This window comes from Choloepus didactylus, chromosome 9, assembly GCF_015220235.1.
Source record: "Choloepus didactylus isolate mChoDid1 chromosome 9, mChoDid1.pri, whole genome shotgun sequence".
NCBI classification, from domain to species: Eukaryota; Metazoa; Chordata; class Mammalia; order Pilosa; family Megalonychidae; genus Choloepus; species Choloepus didactylus.
The window spans coordinates 76,096,681-76,115,616 of NC_051315.1; the positions used below are offsets into that span (position 1 = coordinate 76,096,681).

At 37.4% G+C, this 18,936-nt stretch overlaps 1 protein-coding gene across 1 annotated transcript in view; it reads left to right on the top strand.

Moving 5' to 3' along the window:
* The window catches only part of FSIP2 (fibrous sheath interacting protein 2), a 129,320-nt gene that overhangs the window by 46,713 nt on the left and 63,671 nt on the right, over window positions 1–18,936 (top strand). Inside the window, exons 14-15 of the mRNA XM_037849900.1 lie at window positions 11,966–12,023; window positions 17,426–17,462. Coding sequence (XP_037705828.1) covers window positions 11,966–12,023; window positions 17,426–17,462 — 95 coding nt within the window. The remainder of the gene's footprint in view (window positions 1–11,965; window positions 12,024–17,425; window positions 17,463–18,936) is intronic.

Below are 18,936 nucleotides of genomic sequence, written 5' to 3' on the forward strand. Positions count from 1 at the left end.
AATGTGGCACTGGCATAAAGATAGACATATAGACTAATAGAATAGAATTGGAAGTACAGAAATGAACCCATATATCTATGGTCAACTGACTTTTGACAAGGGTGCCAAGTACATTAAGTGGGAAAAAGAATAGTCTCTTCAACAAAGGATGCTGGGAAACTGGCTGTCCATATCCAAAAAACAAGGAAATTGGATCTCTTCCTCATGCCATATAAAAAAAAAAGAAGCTCTAAATAGATGAAGGAGTTAAACAAAAGAGCTAAAACCATAAAACTCTTAGAAGAAAACATAGTGGAAAATCTTTATAAGCTTGAATTTGTCAGTGATTTCTTAGATGTGACACTAAAAGTACAAGCAACAAAAAGAACATTAGATAATATGGATTTCATAAAAATTAAAAATTTTTGTATGTCAAAGGACATCAAGAAAATGAAAAGGCAGTGTACCAAATGGGAGAAAATAATTGCTAACCATATATCTGCTAAGGGTTTAAAGGCTTAATATTCATACTATATAAAGAACTACTGCAACTCAACAACAAAAAGACAAAAAACCTAATTAAAAAATGGAGAGAGGTGGGGCAAGATGGTGGCATACAGAGTGGTGGAATTTAGTTAGTCCTCTAGAGCAGCTAGCAAATAGCCAGGAACATCTAGTAAATAGTCTGGAACAACTGTTTGGGAGACATCTATAACTGGATACATATTGTACACCAGCCTGGAATGGGTGGAACAGCTGAGATCTCAGCATAGAAGTGTAAGTAAAGCCCCTGCATCACTGGTACCCTTCCCCCACTGGAATGGCAGGCTGAGTTGGAACACTTCCCTGTGGGAGAGAGCAGTCTCTACTAGAAGCAAGGGAAAGTAACTTCAACCAAGTTCCAAGTATGGTTTTAATTAACAGATTTGGACTACTGAATATAAGCTATGAGTACAGATAAACCTGGAATAAGTGAAAAGGGACCCTGAGGTCTCTCCTGAGAGAGAGGAGGTGGGGCTGATGGAAAAATAAATAAGAATGGGGGCTTTTGGAGTTGGCTGAGCTCAGAATACTGGAAAATGGCTGTGCCCCTAGAAAAGGGTTACATAGAACCAGGTATGAACTCTGGCTCTTGAGTGGCAAAACTGGGGTGCTGAGGAGTGGCTCTGAAAAACAGGTTACTTTCTTTTTATCTTTTTTTTTTCTCATTCTAAGTAACTCATTAGAGAAAGCCTTAGACATTTTCGGTTGTCAGCACTGACCCAGGCAAGGGTAGAGTTAGGGAGTTAAGATAGTTACAGAGACGAAGCCAAGTGAAGGAGATAATTCCCTAAAGGGCATCACTTCTCTAAGAAAAAGGCAGAAGGGGCTCAACTCAAGTGTCTGCCCTCACTCAGAGTATTCAGACCCAGGGCCTTGGGAGAAAAAAAAATAAAAACAATAAAAAAAAAACAGCTTAACTTTGGCTTCTGACTCACCCTGGGTGCCTAGCAGGGACAGGGTCTGCTGAGAATTAAAGGCACTGCACCTCTTTCCACCAGTGGGGAGCTGTAGGCTGACAAGTGCACCTGCTGGCCAGGATAGGAAAATCACAGTCTATAGGCCTTACTGAAAAGTCTGACAACTTGCTAGGCCTCAGCCTCAGGGAATCTTGATACTGATTACACCCTGCTCTGAAGAACTGGGCTCATCTGGTCTGGGAAAATCTGATTGGAGTAATCAAGGAAAAGAGATGCCTTGACAACAACAAATCATGAGCCACACCAGGAACAGGAAGATATGGCCCACACAAGGAACAAACTAGCACCTTAACTGAGATTTAGGAGTTGAAATAACTATTTAAAGATGTTCAAATAAATCTTCTAAATGAAATTAATGAGTTGAAAGAAAATGTGACAAAAGAGGTGAAGGATATAAAGAAGACACTGGATGATCTTGAAGAATTTGTAAGCTTGAAAAAAACAAATGGCAGAACTTATGGGGATGAAAGGCACAATAAAAGAAATGAAAAGCACAATGGAGATATACAACAGCAGACTTCGGGGGGGCAGAAGAAAGGATTAGCGAACTAGAGGAGGGGACATCTGAAATCCTATACACAAAAAGAACAGTTGGAGAAAAGAATGGAAAAATATAAGCATGGTCTCAGGGAACTGAATGAAAACATGAAGTACACAAATATATGTGTTATAGGTGTCCCAGAAGGAAAAAAGAGGGGAAAAGGGACAGAAAAAATAATAGAGGAAATAATAAAAATTTCCCCACTCTTATAAAAGATGTAAAATTACAAGTCCAAGACATACAGTGTACCCAAACTAAATTGATCCAAATAGACCTACTCCAAGACACACACTAATCAGATTTTCAAATGTCAAAGGCAGAGAATTCTGAAAGCAACAAGAGAAAGGTAGTCCATCACATACAAGGGAAGCTCTGTAAGACTAAGTGCAGCTCTCTTAGCAGAAACCATGAAGTGAGAAGGCAGATACAAAAAGAGAAAAACTGCAAACCAAGAGTCCTGTATAGGACAAAACTGTCCTTCAAGAATGAGGGAGGGAGAGTTTAAAATATTTACAGATAAACAGACACTGAGAGAGTTGGTGAACAGGAGACCTACTCTACAAGAAATACTAAAGGGAGGGCTACAGACTGGAAAAGAGAGAAGAGAGAGGTTTGGAGAAGAGTGTAGAAATGAAGATATCAGGAAATAGAAAGACAGCAGAGATTGGGCATTTGATGCTGAAGGAGTATAGAATGTTCAACAGGATTGATTGTATAGATCCAGAAATGGATAATACAATACTGTGTGATGGTAGCACAATATTGTAAATACACTGAACAAAGATGGCCATGAGTACAGTTGAAAGAGGAAGGCTACAGGCATGTATGACACCAGAAGTAAAGATAGACGATAAAGACTGGGACTGTACAACTGAGTGAAACCTAGATTGGTCAATGATTGTGATTAAGTGTAACAATAGAAGGTTTTTACATGAGGGAGAAATAATGAATGTCAACCTTGCCAAGTGTTGAAAATGGGATGGTAGTGGGGAAAACAATACAACCAATGCAAACTAGATTCTATAGTTAACAGCAACATTAAAATATGCTTCCATTAATTGTAACAAAGGCAATATACCAAAGCTAAATGTCTATAAGAGGAGGATATAGGGGAGGGGTATGGGATTCTTGGCATTGGTGGTGTTGACTGATGTTTTTGTTGTGTTGTATTTTTACTTTTTTTTTATTTGTTTATTTGTCATTTTTTTCCTTTTCTTTTTGTCCTTTTCCTTTTTTCTTTTTTTCTCCTCTTCCTCTTTCTTTGTGTAAGTAATGGAGATGTCCTCATGTAGATTGTGGTGGTGAATGCAGAACTATGTGATTATACCAGGAACAAATGATTGTTTACTTAGGAAGAATGTATGGTGTGAGAAGAAAACTGTTTAAAAAAATTTTTTTAATGGAGAGTTTAAAATATTTTCAGACAGACGCTGAGAGAGTTTGTGAACAAGATACCTGCTCTACAAGAAATACTAGAGTGAGCATTACAGGCAGATAGGAAAAGACAAGAAACAGGTTTGGAGAAGAGTGTAGAAATGAAGCCTATCAGCAAGGTTAAAAAGAGGGAGAAAAAATAAAAATAAAATAAGATATGACATATAAAATCTAAAAGACAAAATGGTAGACAGTAGACATTAGGTTGAGTGAAATTAGCCAGAAACAAAAGGAAAAATACAATAATATGAACTATCATTAGTGAGCAAACTTTGAGATTTAAAGTTGAGAACATAGGTTGTCAGGAGATAGAAAGAGGCAACCACATATTTGATGCTGAAGGAGGACATATGGGTAAACAGGATTAATTTTATAGATCCAGAAATGGGTAGCACAATACTGTGTGATGGTAGCACAATATTGCAACTAGCTGAATGTACCTTGAAGGTAGTATGTTGATGGAAATAAGTCAGAAATGAAAAGAAAAGCATTATAACACCTCACTAATATGGATTAACTCTTATGTGCAAACTCTGAGAATTGCATCTGAGGGCATAGGTTTCCAGGGGAAGGCTTATTGTAAAGGTTCCTAGATTGTAAGTCCTTACAACACTCACATCTATTCATGAGTTTTAACAATTACTTCTAAATTCTGAGATGCTGAGCTGTTTTTGTATAGTTTGGTCAGTCCCTAGAACTTCGGGTATCTGTTTAACCTGAGACTCAGAGTCCAGCTTTGGCAGCTTTGAATATTAGTATTACCCCACATAGTAACTATTAAAGAAGGTAAAAAAGAGGTCAGGCTTCAATTAGAGATATGAATGAAATGGACTTGGTTAGGACTAAGGATAATCAGACTAAAGGATGATATTGACTGTCTTTTAAAGCTTCAACTTTTGTGTGAGACCAAAGGAAAAGATATTTATTTGGTGCAAAATCTATATTTTCTGTAGCACACTATATAATTTAACTTGTATGATCAGTTTATTCAGATACCATAATTACATGGAACCTTGAATAGCGAATGAGATCTGCTTGGTTTGTACAGGTTAGCATGAAACCCCAGTACATCCCAGAGTAATTTGGGCAGAGAGTAAAAATGTATTTGCAAAACCTCCTTGAGGGACTGGGGAAAAATGTGGAAATGTTAAACTTCCTCACCTGGGGAATTCCTGATATTCTTGCAAGCATTGGGTACTACCAGTTTAATAGGACAAACCCTTGATCTTGGGGCTTGCCCTTATGAAGCTTGTTACTGCAAAGGAGAGGCTAATCCTACTTGAATTGTGCCTAAGAATCACCCCAGAGAACCTCTTTTTTTGCTAAGATGTGGCTTCTCTCTCTAAGCCAACTCAGCAGGTGGACTTCCTTCCTTCTCCCACTACGTGGGACATGACTCCCAGGGGTGTAAATCTCCCTGGCAATGCGGGGCATGACTCCCAGGGATGAGCCTGAACCCTGCATCATAGGATTGAGAAAGCCTTCCAGACCAAAAGGGGGAAGATAAATGAAACAAAATAAAGTTTCACTGGCTGAGAGATTTCAAGTGGAGTTGAGTGGTCATTATGGAGGTTATTCTTGTGCATTGTATAGATATCCCTTTTAGTTCTTAAATTATTGTAATAGCTAGGAGGAACTACCTGAAACTGTTGAACTGACCATATAACTATATAGCTTATACAGTGTTGACAGTGTGATTGTGAAAACCATGTGGCTTACACTCCCTTTATCCAATGTATGGACAGATGAGTAGAAGAATGGGGACAAAAGGTAAATGAATAAGGTGGGGAGGAGGGATATGGGATGTTTTGGGTGTTCCTTTTTACTTTTATTTTATTCTTATTTTTTATTTTTTGGAGTAAATAAAATGTTGAAAAATTGATTGTGGAGTTGAATGCATAACTGTGAAGCTGAATGTGTGATACTGTGAACAATTGGATTGTTCACTTTGGATGATTATATGGTACATGAATATATCTCAATGAAATTGCATTAAAAATGGACAAAGGACTTGAATAGACATTTCTCCAAAGAAGATATACAAATGGTCAGTAAATACATGAAAACACTCAAACATTATTGTTCATCACAGAAATGCAAGTGAAAACCGTGGTGAGATACCATTCACACCCATCAGAGTGGCTATTTTAACAAAAAAAATGTTTAAAAGCAATTGTTGCCAAGGATACAGGAAAGTTGGAACTATTATTTACTGTTGATGGGATTGTGCAATAGTGTAGCCACTGGAAATCAGTTTGTGGTTCCTCAGAAAGCTGAACACTGAATTGACATATCACCCAGCATTATTTTATTTTTAATTCTTTTGTCTCTATAGTGTTTAAATATGTCTCTTGTAGACATAGCTGGATTTCATTTTATTTTTATTCAGTCTTAAGGTCTGACTTTTAACTGGTACTTACTTTTGTATTTATGGCAATTAGTAATTTTTGGAAGTTGTATAATGCCTTAATTCAGTCTTTCTATTTGTTCTGCATTTTAATGGCTTTTTTTTTTTCCATTTCTCTTTCCTGCATTCTTTTAGAATAAGTTTAATTTGTAATCCATTTTTCTCTCTGCTCTTTTGGAAATTACACATTATATGTATATTCTTTTTTGGTAATCACCCTGAAATTTTAACCTATATACTTAATTTAACAGTCATTGTTTGGAGATACAGGCAAGATGGCAGCAGAGAGAGATGTGGAATTTAGTCAGTCCTCTAGAGCATTTAGTAAATTGCGAGGAACAACTAGTAAATAGTCTGGAACAACTGTTGGGGGACATCCATGACTGAACAAACATCGTACACCAGTCTGGAATGGGTGGAATGGCTGAGACCACAGCATACAACTGTAAGTAAAGCACCCCAAACTGAGGAGCTGGTGCCCCTCCACCACTGGCACAGCAGGCTGAGTTGCAAAACTTCAGTGTGGCAGAAAGAAGCAGTCTCTGCTGGAGCAAGGGAATGTACCTCAATCAAGCTCCAATTGCAGTTTTAATTAACAAATTTGGACTACTGAATACAAGCTACAAGCACAAATAAACCTGCAGCAAACAGGAAAGTACCCTGAGAGGAGGTGGGGATGATGGAAAAAAAAAGACATAAAGAAATAAAAACAGAGGCTTTTGGAGATGGCTGAGGTCAGAATACTGGAAAGTGGCTGTGTCCCAAGAAAAGGGGCACAGAGAACCGGGTAGCAACCCTGGTCGGCTCGCAAAACTGGGGGGGCTGGGGACTGGCTCTGAAAAGGTGCTTTCTCTCTTTTTTCCTTTTTTTTCTCTCATTCTAAGTAGCTCAACAGAGAAAGCCTCAGGCATTTTCAGTTGTCAGGGCTGACCCAGTCAAGGGTGGAATCAAGAGAGTAAGAGATACAAAGGAGGAATTCAAGTGTAGAAGATAACTCCCTAAAGGGTGTACCTTCCTAAGAAAAGGATGGGGCCCAGCTCAAGTGGCTCCCCTTCTTGAGAGAATTCAGGCCCCAGTCCTGGGGGGTGGGGTGCAGAAACAACTTAAACATGACTTCTGACACCCTCAGCCCCTGGCCAGGAGATGGTCCACTGAGAATTAAAGGGACTACGACTCTTTACACCAGTGGAGAGCTGCAGGGTGACAAGCACTACCTGCTGGGCAGGATTGGAAAAGCACAGAGTCTAGAGCCTCACAGGAAAGTCTGACAACCTGCTGGGTTTCATCCTCATGGAAACATGATACTAATTACACCTTCCTCCTGAGACCTGGGCCCATCTGATCTGGGAATATCTGATTGGGGTAATCAAGGAAACCAGATGTCTAGACAACAAAAATTTATGAGTCACATTAGGAAAAGCAAAGATATAGTCACTCAAAGGAACAAAGTTACACTTCATCTGTGATACAGGAATTGAAACAACTGATTATTAAATCTCCTAAATCAAGCCAAAAATAAAATCAATGTGTTGAAAGAAGATATGGCAGAAGAGATGAAGGATATAAAGAAGATATTGGGCAAGCATAAGGAAGAACTTGAAAGTTTGAAAAAATAATTGACAAAACTTATAGAAATGAAAGACACAATACAAGAGATGAAAACCACAATGGAGAAATACAACAGCAGATTTGAGAGGCAGAAGAAAAGATTCATGAACTGGAGGACAGGAAATCTGAAATCCTACACACAAAAGAACAGACAGGGAAAAGAATGGAAAAATATGAGCAGCGTCTTAGGGAATTGAATGGAAACATGAAGTGCAAGAATGTACATATCATGGGTGTCCCATAAGGAGAAGAGAAGGGGAAAGGGGCAGAAAGAATATTGGAGGAAATAATCACTGGAAATGCCCATCTCTTATTAAAGACATAAAATTACAGATCCATGAAACACCACATACCCCAAACAGAATAGATCCAAATAGACCTATGCCAAGACACTTAATAATCAGGTTATCAAATGTCAAAGACAAAGAATTCTGAAAGCAGCAAGAGAAAACTGATCCATCATGTACAAAGGAAGCTTGAAGAGGCTATGTGAGGATTTCTGAGTAGAAACTGGAGGTGAGAAGGCAATGGTTTGATATATTTAAGATATTGGTAGAGAAAAACTGCCAACCAAGAATTCTATGTCTGGCAAAATTGTTCTTCAAAAATGAGGAAAAGTTTATTATATTCTCAAAAAGATGCTGAGAAAGTTTGTGAACAAGATACCAGCTCTACAGGAAATACTAAAGGGAGCACTACAGACAGATAGGAAAACACAGGAGAGAGAAGTTTGGAACACAATATTGCATCATGGTAGCGCAATAATGTGAGTGGATTGAACAAAGATGACTGTTAGTGCGTCGAGGAAGGAAGGTTAGTGGCATGTTGGACACCAGAGGGAAGATGGAAGATGAAGACTGGGACTTTGTAACTTGATGAAACCTAGAGTAGTCAATGATTGTGACTAAATGTTCAAATATGTTTTTACCTAAGGGAGAACAAATGAATGTCAACTTTATAAGGTGTTGGGGTTGGGGGGGGGGTGGAGAAAGAATGCAATCAGTGCAGACTAGAGTCTATAGTTAACGGTAGCATTGTAATACTCTTCCATTGATTGTGGCAAGGGCAGTGTGCCAGGGCTGGATGGCTATAGGAGGGGATGTAGGGGAAGGGTGTGGCATTCTTGGCGTTGCTGGTGTTGTCTGACTTTTTTATTGTATTTTAATTTTATTTTTTCTTTTATTTTTTAGTTGTCATTTTCCTTTTTTTTTTTATCGTTTTACTTTTTTTTTTGCCTATTCCTCTTTCTTTGTGGGAGGAACGGAAATGTCCTTATATAGATAGTGGTGGTGAATGCATCACTGTGATTATACAGGGAACCATTGATTATATACTTAGGATGGAATATATTGTGTGTGAATAAAGCTGTTTAAAAATAAACAGAGGGATACAAGTGCTGGAGAAAATGTGGAGAAAGTGCTATACCTAATCACCGTTGGTGGGGAAGTGGCATGGTGCGGCCCATCTGGAGGGCAGTGTCATGGGGTTGTCATATTGTCCTGCAACCCAGTTACTGGGTATTTACTTGGAAGAACTGAAAAGAGGGACACGAATGGACATTTTCACAGTGGGATTTTTGGTGTCAGTATTCACAATTTACGGTGGATGGAGTTGGCTTAAGCATACATCAGCTGATGAGTGGAATGCTGAATTATGGTATATACACACAATGGAATACTGAGCTGCTACAAGAAGTAGTGAAGTTGTGAGGTGAATGAACATTGAGGACAGTATGTTGAGTGAAATAAACCACTAATATGGACTAAGTATAATGTGCAAAGTCTGAGAATTGAGTGTGAGAGCATAGGTTATCAGGGGAAGGCTTATTGTAAAGGGTCCTAGATTGTAATCTCTTACAGCATTTACATCTCTTCCTGAGTTGTAATGGCTATTTCTAAATTCTGAGATGCTGAGCTCTTTGTGTATAACCTGGCCAGTCCCTGGAACTTTGGGTATCTGTGTGACATCTGAGACTCAGCCAGAGTCCAGCAGCTATGAATGTCAGCATTACCCCAGACAGCAAATATTAAAGTGCCTAAAAAAAAGTGATGAGACTTCAATTAGAGATATGAACAAGGTCAACTTGGTTAGGACCAAGGTAGATCAGACTGAAGGGTGGAGGATGATGTTGATGGTGTTTTTGAAGCTTCGGCTTCTATATGAGACCAGGGGATGAGATGTTTGTTGGGTGCAGGGTTTATATTTTTAGTAGCATCTTGTATGGTTTGTCTTGTATGTTCAGTTTGTTCAAGCAACATAATTGCATGGAGCTTTGAGTGGGGAATGAGGTCTGGTTGGTTTGTGCAGGTTGATGTGGGGCTCCAATACATCCCAGAGTAATTTTGGCAGAGAATAAAAATGTATTTGCAGGACCCCCTTGGGGGGCTGGGTGAAAATGTGGAGGTGTTGGATTTCCCCACCTGGGGAATTAATGATATTCTCACATGCATTGGGGGCTGCTGGTTTGGAGGGCTGGGCCCTTGATCTCGGGGCTTGCTCTTTTGGGGTTTGTTGCTGCAGAGGACAGGCTGAGCCTACTTGGAATTGTGCCTGGGAGTCACCCCCGGAGAGCCTCTTTTGTTGCTTGGATGTGGCCTCTCTCTGATCCAACTTTGCAGGTGAACTCACTGCCCTCCCCACTGCATGGGACATGGATCCCAGGGGTGTAAATTTCCTTGGCAACATGGGACATGATTCATGGGGATGAACTTCGCCCTGGCATTGTGGGATTGAGAGAGCCTTCTTGGACCAGGGGGTGGGAGGGGAGAAGTGAAGCAAGATAGTTTCAGTGGCTGACAGATCTCAAATAGGGTCAAGAGGTAATTCTGGAGGCTGTTCTTTTGCATTGTATAGCTATCCCTTTTTGGTTTTTGGTGTATTGGAATGGCTAGAAGGAAATACCTGAAACTGCTGAACTGCAACCCGGTAGCCTTTGTTCTTGGGAACGATTGTATAACTATATAGCTTACACTGTGTGACCATGTAATTGTGAAAGCTTTGTGGCTCCCATTGCCTTTATACAGTTGTTCCGGTTTGCTAATGCTGCCATTTTGCAAAACACCAGAAATGGATTGGCTTTTTTAAAAAGGGGTTATTTGGTTACACAGTTACAGTCTTAAGGCCATTAAGTGTCCAAGGTAAGGCATCAACAATAGTACCTTCACTGGTGAAAGGCCATTGGCATCTGGAAAACCTCTGTTAGCTGGGAAGGCATGTAGCTGGCATCTGCTTACTCCCAGGTTGCATTTCAAAATGGTGTTCTCCAAAATGTCAGCGTCAGCTCTCAACAGCCATCTTCAAAATGTCTTTCTGAACTGCTCCCCAAAATGTCGCTCACAGCTGCTCTGAATTCCTTGTATTTGTCAGCTCTTTTATATGGCTCCAGTGATTTAATACAGACCCACCCTGAATGGGTGGGTAACACCTCCATGGAAATTATCCAATCAAAGGTCTTGCCCACAGTTGATTGAGTCACATCTCCATGGAAGCAATCAATAGGTTCTAACCTAATCAACACTAATACGTCTGCCCCCACAAGATCGCGTCAAAGAACATGGCATTTTGGGGGACATAATACATCCAAACTGGCACAACAGTGTATAGACAGATGAGTGGAAGGATGAGGACAAAGAGTGAATGAATAATGGGGAGGAATGGGGGGTATGGGATATTTTGGGTGTTCTTTTTTACTTTAACTTTTATTCTTACTCATTTTGCGTGTGGTAGTGAAGAAGTTCAAAAATTGTGATAATGAATGCACAGCTATATGGTGGTACTGTGAACAACTGATTGTGCACCATGGATGACTGTATGGTATGTGAATATATCTCAATAAAATTGAATTAAAAACAAAAAATAAAAAAGTCAATGTTGGTTTAGTTTATGTCTAATTGCCCCCTAATATCATGCATGTTATTGCTACCCAATAATTTGGTTTTGATTTTTTTACTACTCAAATTACTTTTCTATTTTTTTTTTATAGAGTCCATATCTATTTCCGTTTATCCACGTGTTTATCATTTTCTTTGCTCACCATTCCTTCCTGCTTTCATATTTTGGGGGATCATTTTCATTTTTCCTAAAGTGCAGAGAAAACTCTCAGATTTTTTTTTGATAAAATTGTCTTTTATCCTTTTTTTGAATGTCAGTATAGCTGCATATAAAAGTTCTGATGGACAATTATCCTGCATATCATACTTTCAGGGATTGTTTTCATTCTTCCTAAAGTAAAGAGCAAACTCTCTCAGATTTTATTTGATAAGATTGTCTTTATTTTACCATTTTGCTTGAATTAAGTATGACTGCTTATATAATTCTGAGGGACAATTTTTTTTTTCTTAGTACTTTAATGATATTTTTCTACCTTGGTCTTTCTGTGATTAAACTTCGAGGAAACACATGAATTAAAATATTAATTAATTATAATTACAAATTATAATTATAAATTAATCATAATTTTCCTTTTCTGGTAAATAGGATCTCAGGTTCGCAGTACAACCCAGGATGTTTTCTCTTCTCATGTTTTCTCAAATACGTAAGTATCTAAGAAAATGTATCACTTAAAATTAATATTTTAGTAATTGTACAAGTGTGCTGTTGGACAGTAATTTATTACGTGGGATCCTCCATATTTGTAGTTCTATTTGGATTTAATGAAACTTCTGTCTCTTGCAAACTCTTAGCACTAAGCTTAAATTATAAAGTAGACAAAGTTATTCACTCATAATTTTCTACCTCTTTTTCTTTTTCTTTATTTCTGCTGTGGTTCTCTGCTCCTCCTATATTCAGAGATTTCATGCCACTTTCCCTTAACCCCAGCATGATGTCTTCTCATGTAGCTTCCTGGAATCTGGACTTACCTCTTTGCCTTTCTTCCCTTTCAAACATTTACCATTCCTTAGGCCTTTTGAGGTTGTTGGCTTCCTGAAGGTGGTTTACTATATTAATGACTTAATCTGTTATTTTCCTCCTACAAAGTATTTGCAGTGTAATCCAAAAGCATCAATTAGTAATGATTAAGCATTGCATTTAGATAACGAGTATGTTTTTATGATCGGAATGAAAGATGTAAGGAGTAACAATAAAGAGGACAATAAAGCTGCCACCCTGCAGATTGTGGCAGAAAATTGTGGTTTATTTATTAGGTGACAGTCTGATGGTTTAGAGGAGGCATACAATATGTCAAATTAGCACAGGACTAACTGCTCATGGTAGCATATAGGACAAATTGAAAGCAAGAAACTAAGCCAGTTCTAGAAGTTCATTAGTGAATAGTGGCTTGCACAAAGGCTTGGTTTTGTATTAAAGAGAAGTATGTGCAGATCCAAAAGATGTTAAATGGGAATTTCTCAAACACTTATTGAGAACCTGTGACCTTTATACATATTTCTACATGTCAGACAGATAACCAAGATGAACAAAACACTGCCCTGTCTTCATGTGTTTAACCTTGCTTAGGTGGAGATGGGCAGACACAAATAATATGAGAGAGAAATAGGGAATGGGGACAAAGGGAAATGTCTGTTAAAGTGTTAAATGTTGGCCACCCTTAGAACTACCCAGCCTTTGGCTTCAAATTGGAATGCAGGTGTTAAGATATAGAGGTGATGCTTTTAAATCCCTTTCCAGGCACAGAAATGAATAAATGGATTATATCGCAGAATGGACTATGGGGCAGGGTAGATCAGGGGCTAAGCCAATGCACATGAGCTACAGAGAGAATACCACTAATTAGATTGAAAAACTGCATATTTGAAACTGTTAGTCAATCTTCAGGTAGTGGTTGGTCAACTAGTTGACCAACAATTTAGATTATCTTCCTGATTAAAGATGAGGTTGTATGGAGGAGATGATCAGGAGTAGAAAATTACATTTATAGTTTTATGACATGCCAGGTTACTTTGGAAAACTGTACCTTCTTCTTGGGGCTTCTCAGCTAACTGTCATTAATATCATTGTCCTCCTCCTTTATTTAAGAATTAGAGAATTGACTCAACCAATAACCTAAAACATAGATGTTTTGTGTTAGTAATGTCAGCATAGTCAGAAACCAGGTAGAACCTCCTCACACTAGGGAAATTGGATGGTTCAGAGACATAACAAGCTCCTTACATTGGAATATTTTGTCACTCCTGGAATTATGATGCAACAGCCAGTACATTTACATGTTTCTTCCCAATTGACTCCAACAAGATTTTGTGTTTGTTCATTGCAGTTTCCATACTATATCTGATTATTTGCTTTTTGAAAAATATTTCACAGGTCATAAAATTCAACTCTTTCAAGTGAATAGTTGCATGGTTTTTAGCATATTTGCAAGGTAGTGAAACCATAACCAAAGTGAATTTTGGAACACTTTTACCACCTCAAAAAGAAACCCTGTATTTTTTAGCATTTGCCCTTCTGTCCTTCCATTCCACCTCCCCCCCCCCCCCAACATGCACACACACTCACACTCTTAAGCACAACTAATTTTCTTTCTTTATAGTAATTTGTCTATTCTGGACAATTTCATATGAATGGAATCATACAATATATAACTTTTTGTGTGCCAGCACTTGTTACTTTCAATTTTTTTTGACTCTAGCAATCCTAGTGGGTATGCAGTGGCATCTCATAATTTTGATTTGTATTTGTCAACTGGAATGTTTAATCCATCTTTATTTTTTTAATCCATCTACAATTAAGGTAATTACTGATCAGGTGTACTTATTCCTGCTATTTTGCTCTTTGTTGTTTTAAATTGTTATTTATGTTCCTCTATCACTAATTTCTTTTGTGTTAATAGATTTTTTATAATATACAATTTTAATTGTCTTGTCATTTGTTTTACTATATTTTTTTTTTTAGTTATTTTCATAGTCATTGCCCCTGGGGATTACAGTTAAGATCTTAATTTATCACAATCTTATGTGGATTTCTGACAACTTCATTTCAGTAGTATACAAAAACATTTCTTCTAAAAATAGTTCCATTTCCTCTGCCCTCTGTTATTGTAATGTCCTACAAATTACATCCTTGTGCACTTTGTGTACATCAACACAGATTTATAATTACTGCTTTGTGCAATTGTCTTTTAAATCAGATAAGAAAAAAAGGAGTTCCAAACCAGAAAAAGCATTTTATAGTCTCTTACCTTTTCCTATATAGCTACCTTTTCTTAGAGTGGATCTGAGTTGTTTTCGATTCTTTCAATTCAACCTAAAATATTCCTTTAATATTTCTCTTAAGGCAAGTTTTATATTGGTAACTTCTCCCAAGTTTTTGTTCATTTGGGAATATCTTAATTCCCTTATTTTTCAAAGAATAGTTTTGCTGGATATGTAACTTTTGGTACATTTTTTCTTTCAGCAAATGAATATATCAAATGAATGAAAACAGGTCATTCCACTGCCTTTTGGTGTTTATGGTTTCAGGTGAGAAATCAGTTGTTAATCTTATTGAGGGTTGCTGTTATGTGATCAGTTGTTTCTCTCTTGCTGCTCTCAGGATTTTCTCTTGTTCTTTTGATAGTTTTACTGGTGTGTCTAGGTGCCTCGTTTGGTTTATTCTGCTTGGAGTTTGTTAAGCTTCTCAGGCATGCAGATTAATGTTATTCATCAAATTTGGGATATTTTTGGCTATTATTTTTTCAAATATTTTTTCTGCCCCTTTCTCCCTTCCTTCTGAAACTCTCACTTTGCATATGTTAGTGTACTTGATGGTGTCCTTCAAGTCTCTTAGACTGTGTTCGTTTTTCTTCATTCTCTTTTCTTTCTGTTTCTCAGGTTAAGTAATCACACGGGATCTGTCTTCAGGTTTGCTAATTCATTCTTCTGCCTGCTCAAATCTGCTGTTGGGTCTCTGTAGAGAATTTTTCACTTCAGTTATTGTACTTTTCTAGTCCAGAATTTCTGTTTGTTTCTTTTTTATAATTTTTATCTCCTTTTTGATATTATCTATTTGGTGAAATATCATTCTTATACTTTCGTTCTTTATACATGACTTCCCTTAGGTCTTTGGACATATTTTAAATAGCTGCTTTTAAGACTTGGTGTAGTAAGTCCAACATTTGGGCTTCCTCGCAGTTTGTGTTGATTTGGGGGAGGGGGGCATAGCGGGTATATGGGTCACGCTTTCTTGTTTCTTTATAGGTATCATAATTTTTGCTTGAAAAATTGGACATTTTAAATAACATAATGTAGCAACTCTGGAAATCAAATTCTCTCCATGACAGGGTTTGTTGTCCCTGTTGTTTATTTTGTGACTTTTCTGAGCTAAATCTTTATAATGTGTGGCTACTAAGGTCTCTACCCATAGCTTAGTGGTCATTAATGAGTGGACAGAGATTTCCTTAAATACCTGGAACCAATAAGTCTTCCCAGTCTTTGCCATTGGGCTCTTTGTGCAGGAGGGCATGCCTTCTACACTCAGCTAGGCAGCTAACATTTTTTCAGCTGTTTTTCTTAAACAAAAACTTTCTGCATGTTTGTAAGCCTTTGGTTAATTGCCAGCATTCTGAAAAAAAGATGATTCTGACATTTTTGCAGTTTACTAATTGCCTTTATAGAAGAGTGAATTTTAGGAGCTCCTTTCTCAGCCGTTTTTAATATTATCCTTTATCTGATTACTAAAAATGATTTACAGTAGTCTCCAATAAGGCTTTTCTCATTTATTTGGTTAGTTTTATTCTTAGGTCTTTTTGTTTTGCTCTAAGTACATGCCTTTGGGACAGAAAGCCTATTGGGGGCAGATATCAAATATATAGGACTCACAGAGTTCCATTTAGTGCCTATGGCATAAGATGGAGAGAATAGGAAAAAATGTATCTGGGAGAATGAGGTTGCAGAACATCTACAAGAAGGAAATTGTACATAGGCTGCCCTAAGAAACCAGATTCTGGAAAAATAAATGAGACCAAAGAATAGAGTTTGCGTCACTGAAATCAACTTTCATGCCAGGTTCCATAATGCAAAAAAATATTAATCTAAGGATGAACTTTTGCTACTTTTCCCAGTTTCTGAGATGAAATCAATGAAGTTTTCTTTGTCTATCAAGAGTTAGGATGAAATTCTCAGTCTAGCTGTTTCTCAAAATTGAATTTTAGACTTTTGGCAAAAGCAAATTTAATAATTTAAAGTACAAACCTAATAAAAATGAAAAAAGAGCAACTCTTTTAGGAAAATAGGAAGTTGACAAGCAAAGTGTCTCTGTTGGCAAAAATATGTGGAAATGAATCTGAACTGCAGATTAGGCCTTGTTTATTAATACTTTTTTGTTATACTATCATTTTCATGATTGACTTGTTCTTTTATTTGTTACAATTTAGAAAGTGATGGTTTTTATTCCTTTTAGCGTGTGATGATAAACAATTCTGATTAGAACACATAATAGAATATTGTTAGTGGGAAAGGGCTACGTCTAATCTAATTCAGTATTTGAGGTATTGAGTATATCTAGAAACCCTTGATTTTAATACCTCTAGCTGTTGAATAGTCATCCATGTATTCCCTTTCCAATGTGGGGGTGGGACTAGGGACTTTGAAGGAGATTATCAGAAAGCTCCGGTCAGATGACTTGACACCCCATCATGCTTTTTTAGCAAACAGAAGAGACTAACCCATGCCATCCCTCCAACCCTAAGCTCTTCCTCCGCAAACCAAAAAATAGGCATGGCTAAGGTAGGTCAGAAGTAGAGCCATCAGACAGATATGCTATTTATGCAGCAGATATAATTCACCTTTTCTGAGTAATAGAGCATGTCTCCACCAGTATCTAAGGAGGAGGTAAAATAGGGGGATTAGACAAAAGCAAAGTTTATACTTCTTTTGAATTTCTATGGAATATCTTTCAAACATAAGGAGAAGAAACTGATTGAATGATTAGGTATTTTGGAAAAAGTTACATAAATTCTTTTGACCCTAAGTAATAAATAATCAACCTTTCTTGACTTTACAGACAACAGAATCTCCTACAAAATTGTTTGCAAGAAAAAGTATGTATCATAAAAGCCACTGATAAAGCAATATATTAGTGATACCTTCTAGTGTGTCATAGTTGAAAAAATATGTGAATCTGATGATGAAGAATTGATATTTGTCAGTTTCCCTCCTTGTCTTTTTTCTTCTTTGACTTTCACTTTCAGTTAATTCTTGGATTTTTCAGTGGTCCAAAGTTACTAAAAAGATAATGTTGGCCCTTCAGGAAGGGGCTTCATGGAGATAATGGGGACCTTTAAGTGGCCTAGCCATCACAGACACAGCATCAAATGCTGAAAACCCATTCTATCATGGGAAGTGATTACACAGCATGCTTTTGCAGACTTGGCTGGTAAATTCAGTAGCAGGCAAGCCAGGATGCCTGAATTTGTCTAGCAGTTTTCTTGGGAAGGGACCTTGTCACCTATAAAGGTCATATGTGAAAGAACCCGAACACCTAAAAGTTGAGACTTCAAACATGCAAAGATAAGAGGGTGTACTTTATTAGCCCCAACTCTGGATCTAGGCACACAGTCAGGAAGGAGAAGGAGGTTGAGAGAAGTAGCATATACCCTGATATTCTTTCACCTGCTCAATTCATAAAATATGCAGCAAAGACAAAGGCTTTGATTCAAGATGATATTTCTCAGTTTAGTATACTAGACACCAATTGAAAAATAGGATCCTATTTATCACATGTTACTACATAGACATAGACAACTTTAAGAATGTCCTTATTTCATTTATCAAGGTTGGAAACTCTTCCTCACACTTAGCCTAAGAGTAATAATGTAGGTCTGTTTATCATCTTTGATAATGAGAAAAATAATATATCTAGAATATTTTAGTTATATATGTTAGAATGAATTTAGAAAAATTATCTCCTGTGTTTATGTAAGACAAGTATTTTACAACATACTTTGTCATCCCAAAATATGTTTTCCAAACCAAGAGCCATCATCTGTATAATAGGTGAAAAAAATGTATTAGGAGATTTGGGGATTAGAGTAGAATAAAAAGGCCTTTCCCTGTGGTGGCCCTCAAACACTCTCAAATAGGTTGAGAGGGAGTATGCTACCTAAGCAACTTAACTTTTCTTTGAGTGCAGGCCCTAAACCTGAACAATTCTGTGCTAACTTAGGCAATATTTTGGCTGCTGACAGATCCATTACAGGAATCCTATTTTTATCCTGATACCTAAATACCAACCTTTCAGGCTTTGCTGCTGCTTACTTGTGTTTATAAGCTTTATGTCTTAAAGGCAATAACAATTTAAAAGACGAGTATTTTATTATAAGCAAGAGAATTTTTGCAAGCACAAAATATATGTGCAGAAAATAAGTAGAGGTTTATAGAATGCTACAGATTCATTCTGCTTCTACCCTTGGTCCACCATTAATCACTAAAGAAATGATCACTGTAATCTGCTTCCTGGGTTTCTCCTTTCAGCTGGGGACTATTCTGTTTCTATACTCTTGTTAAGCCCTCCTG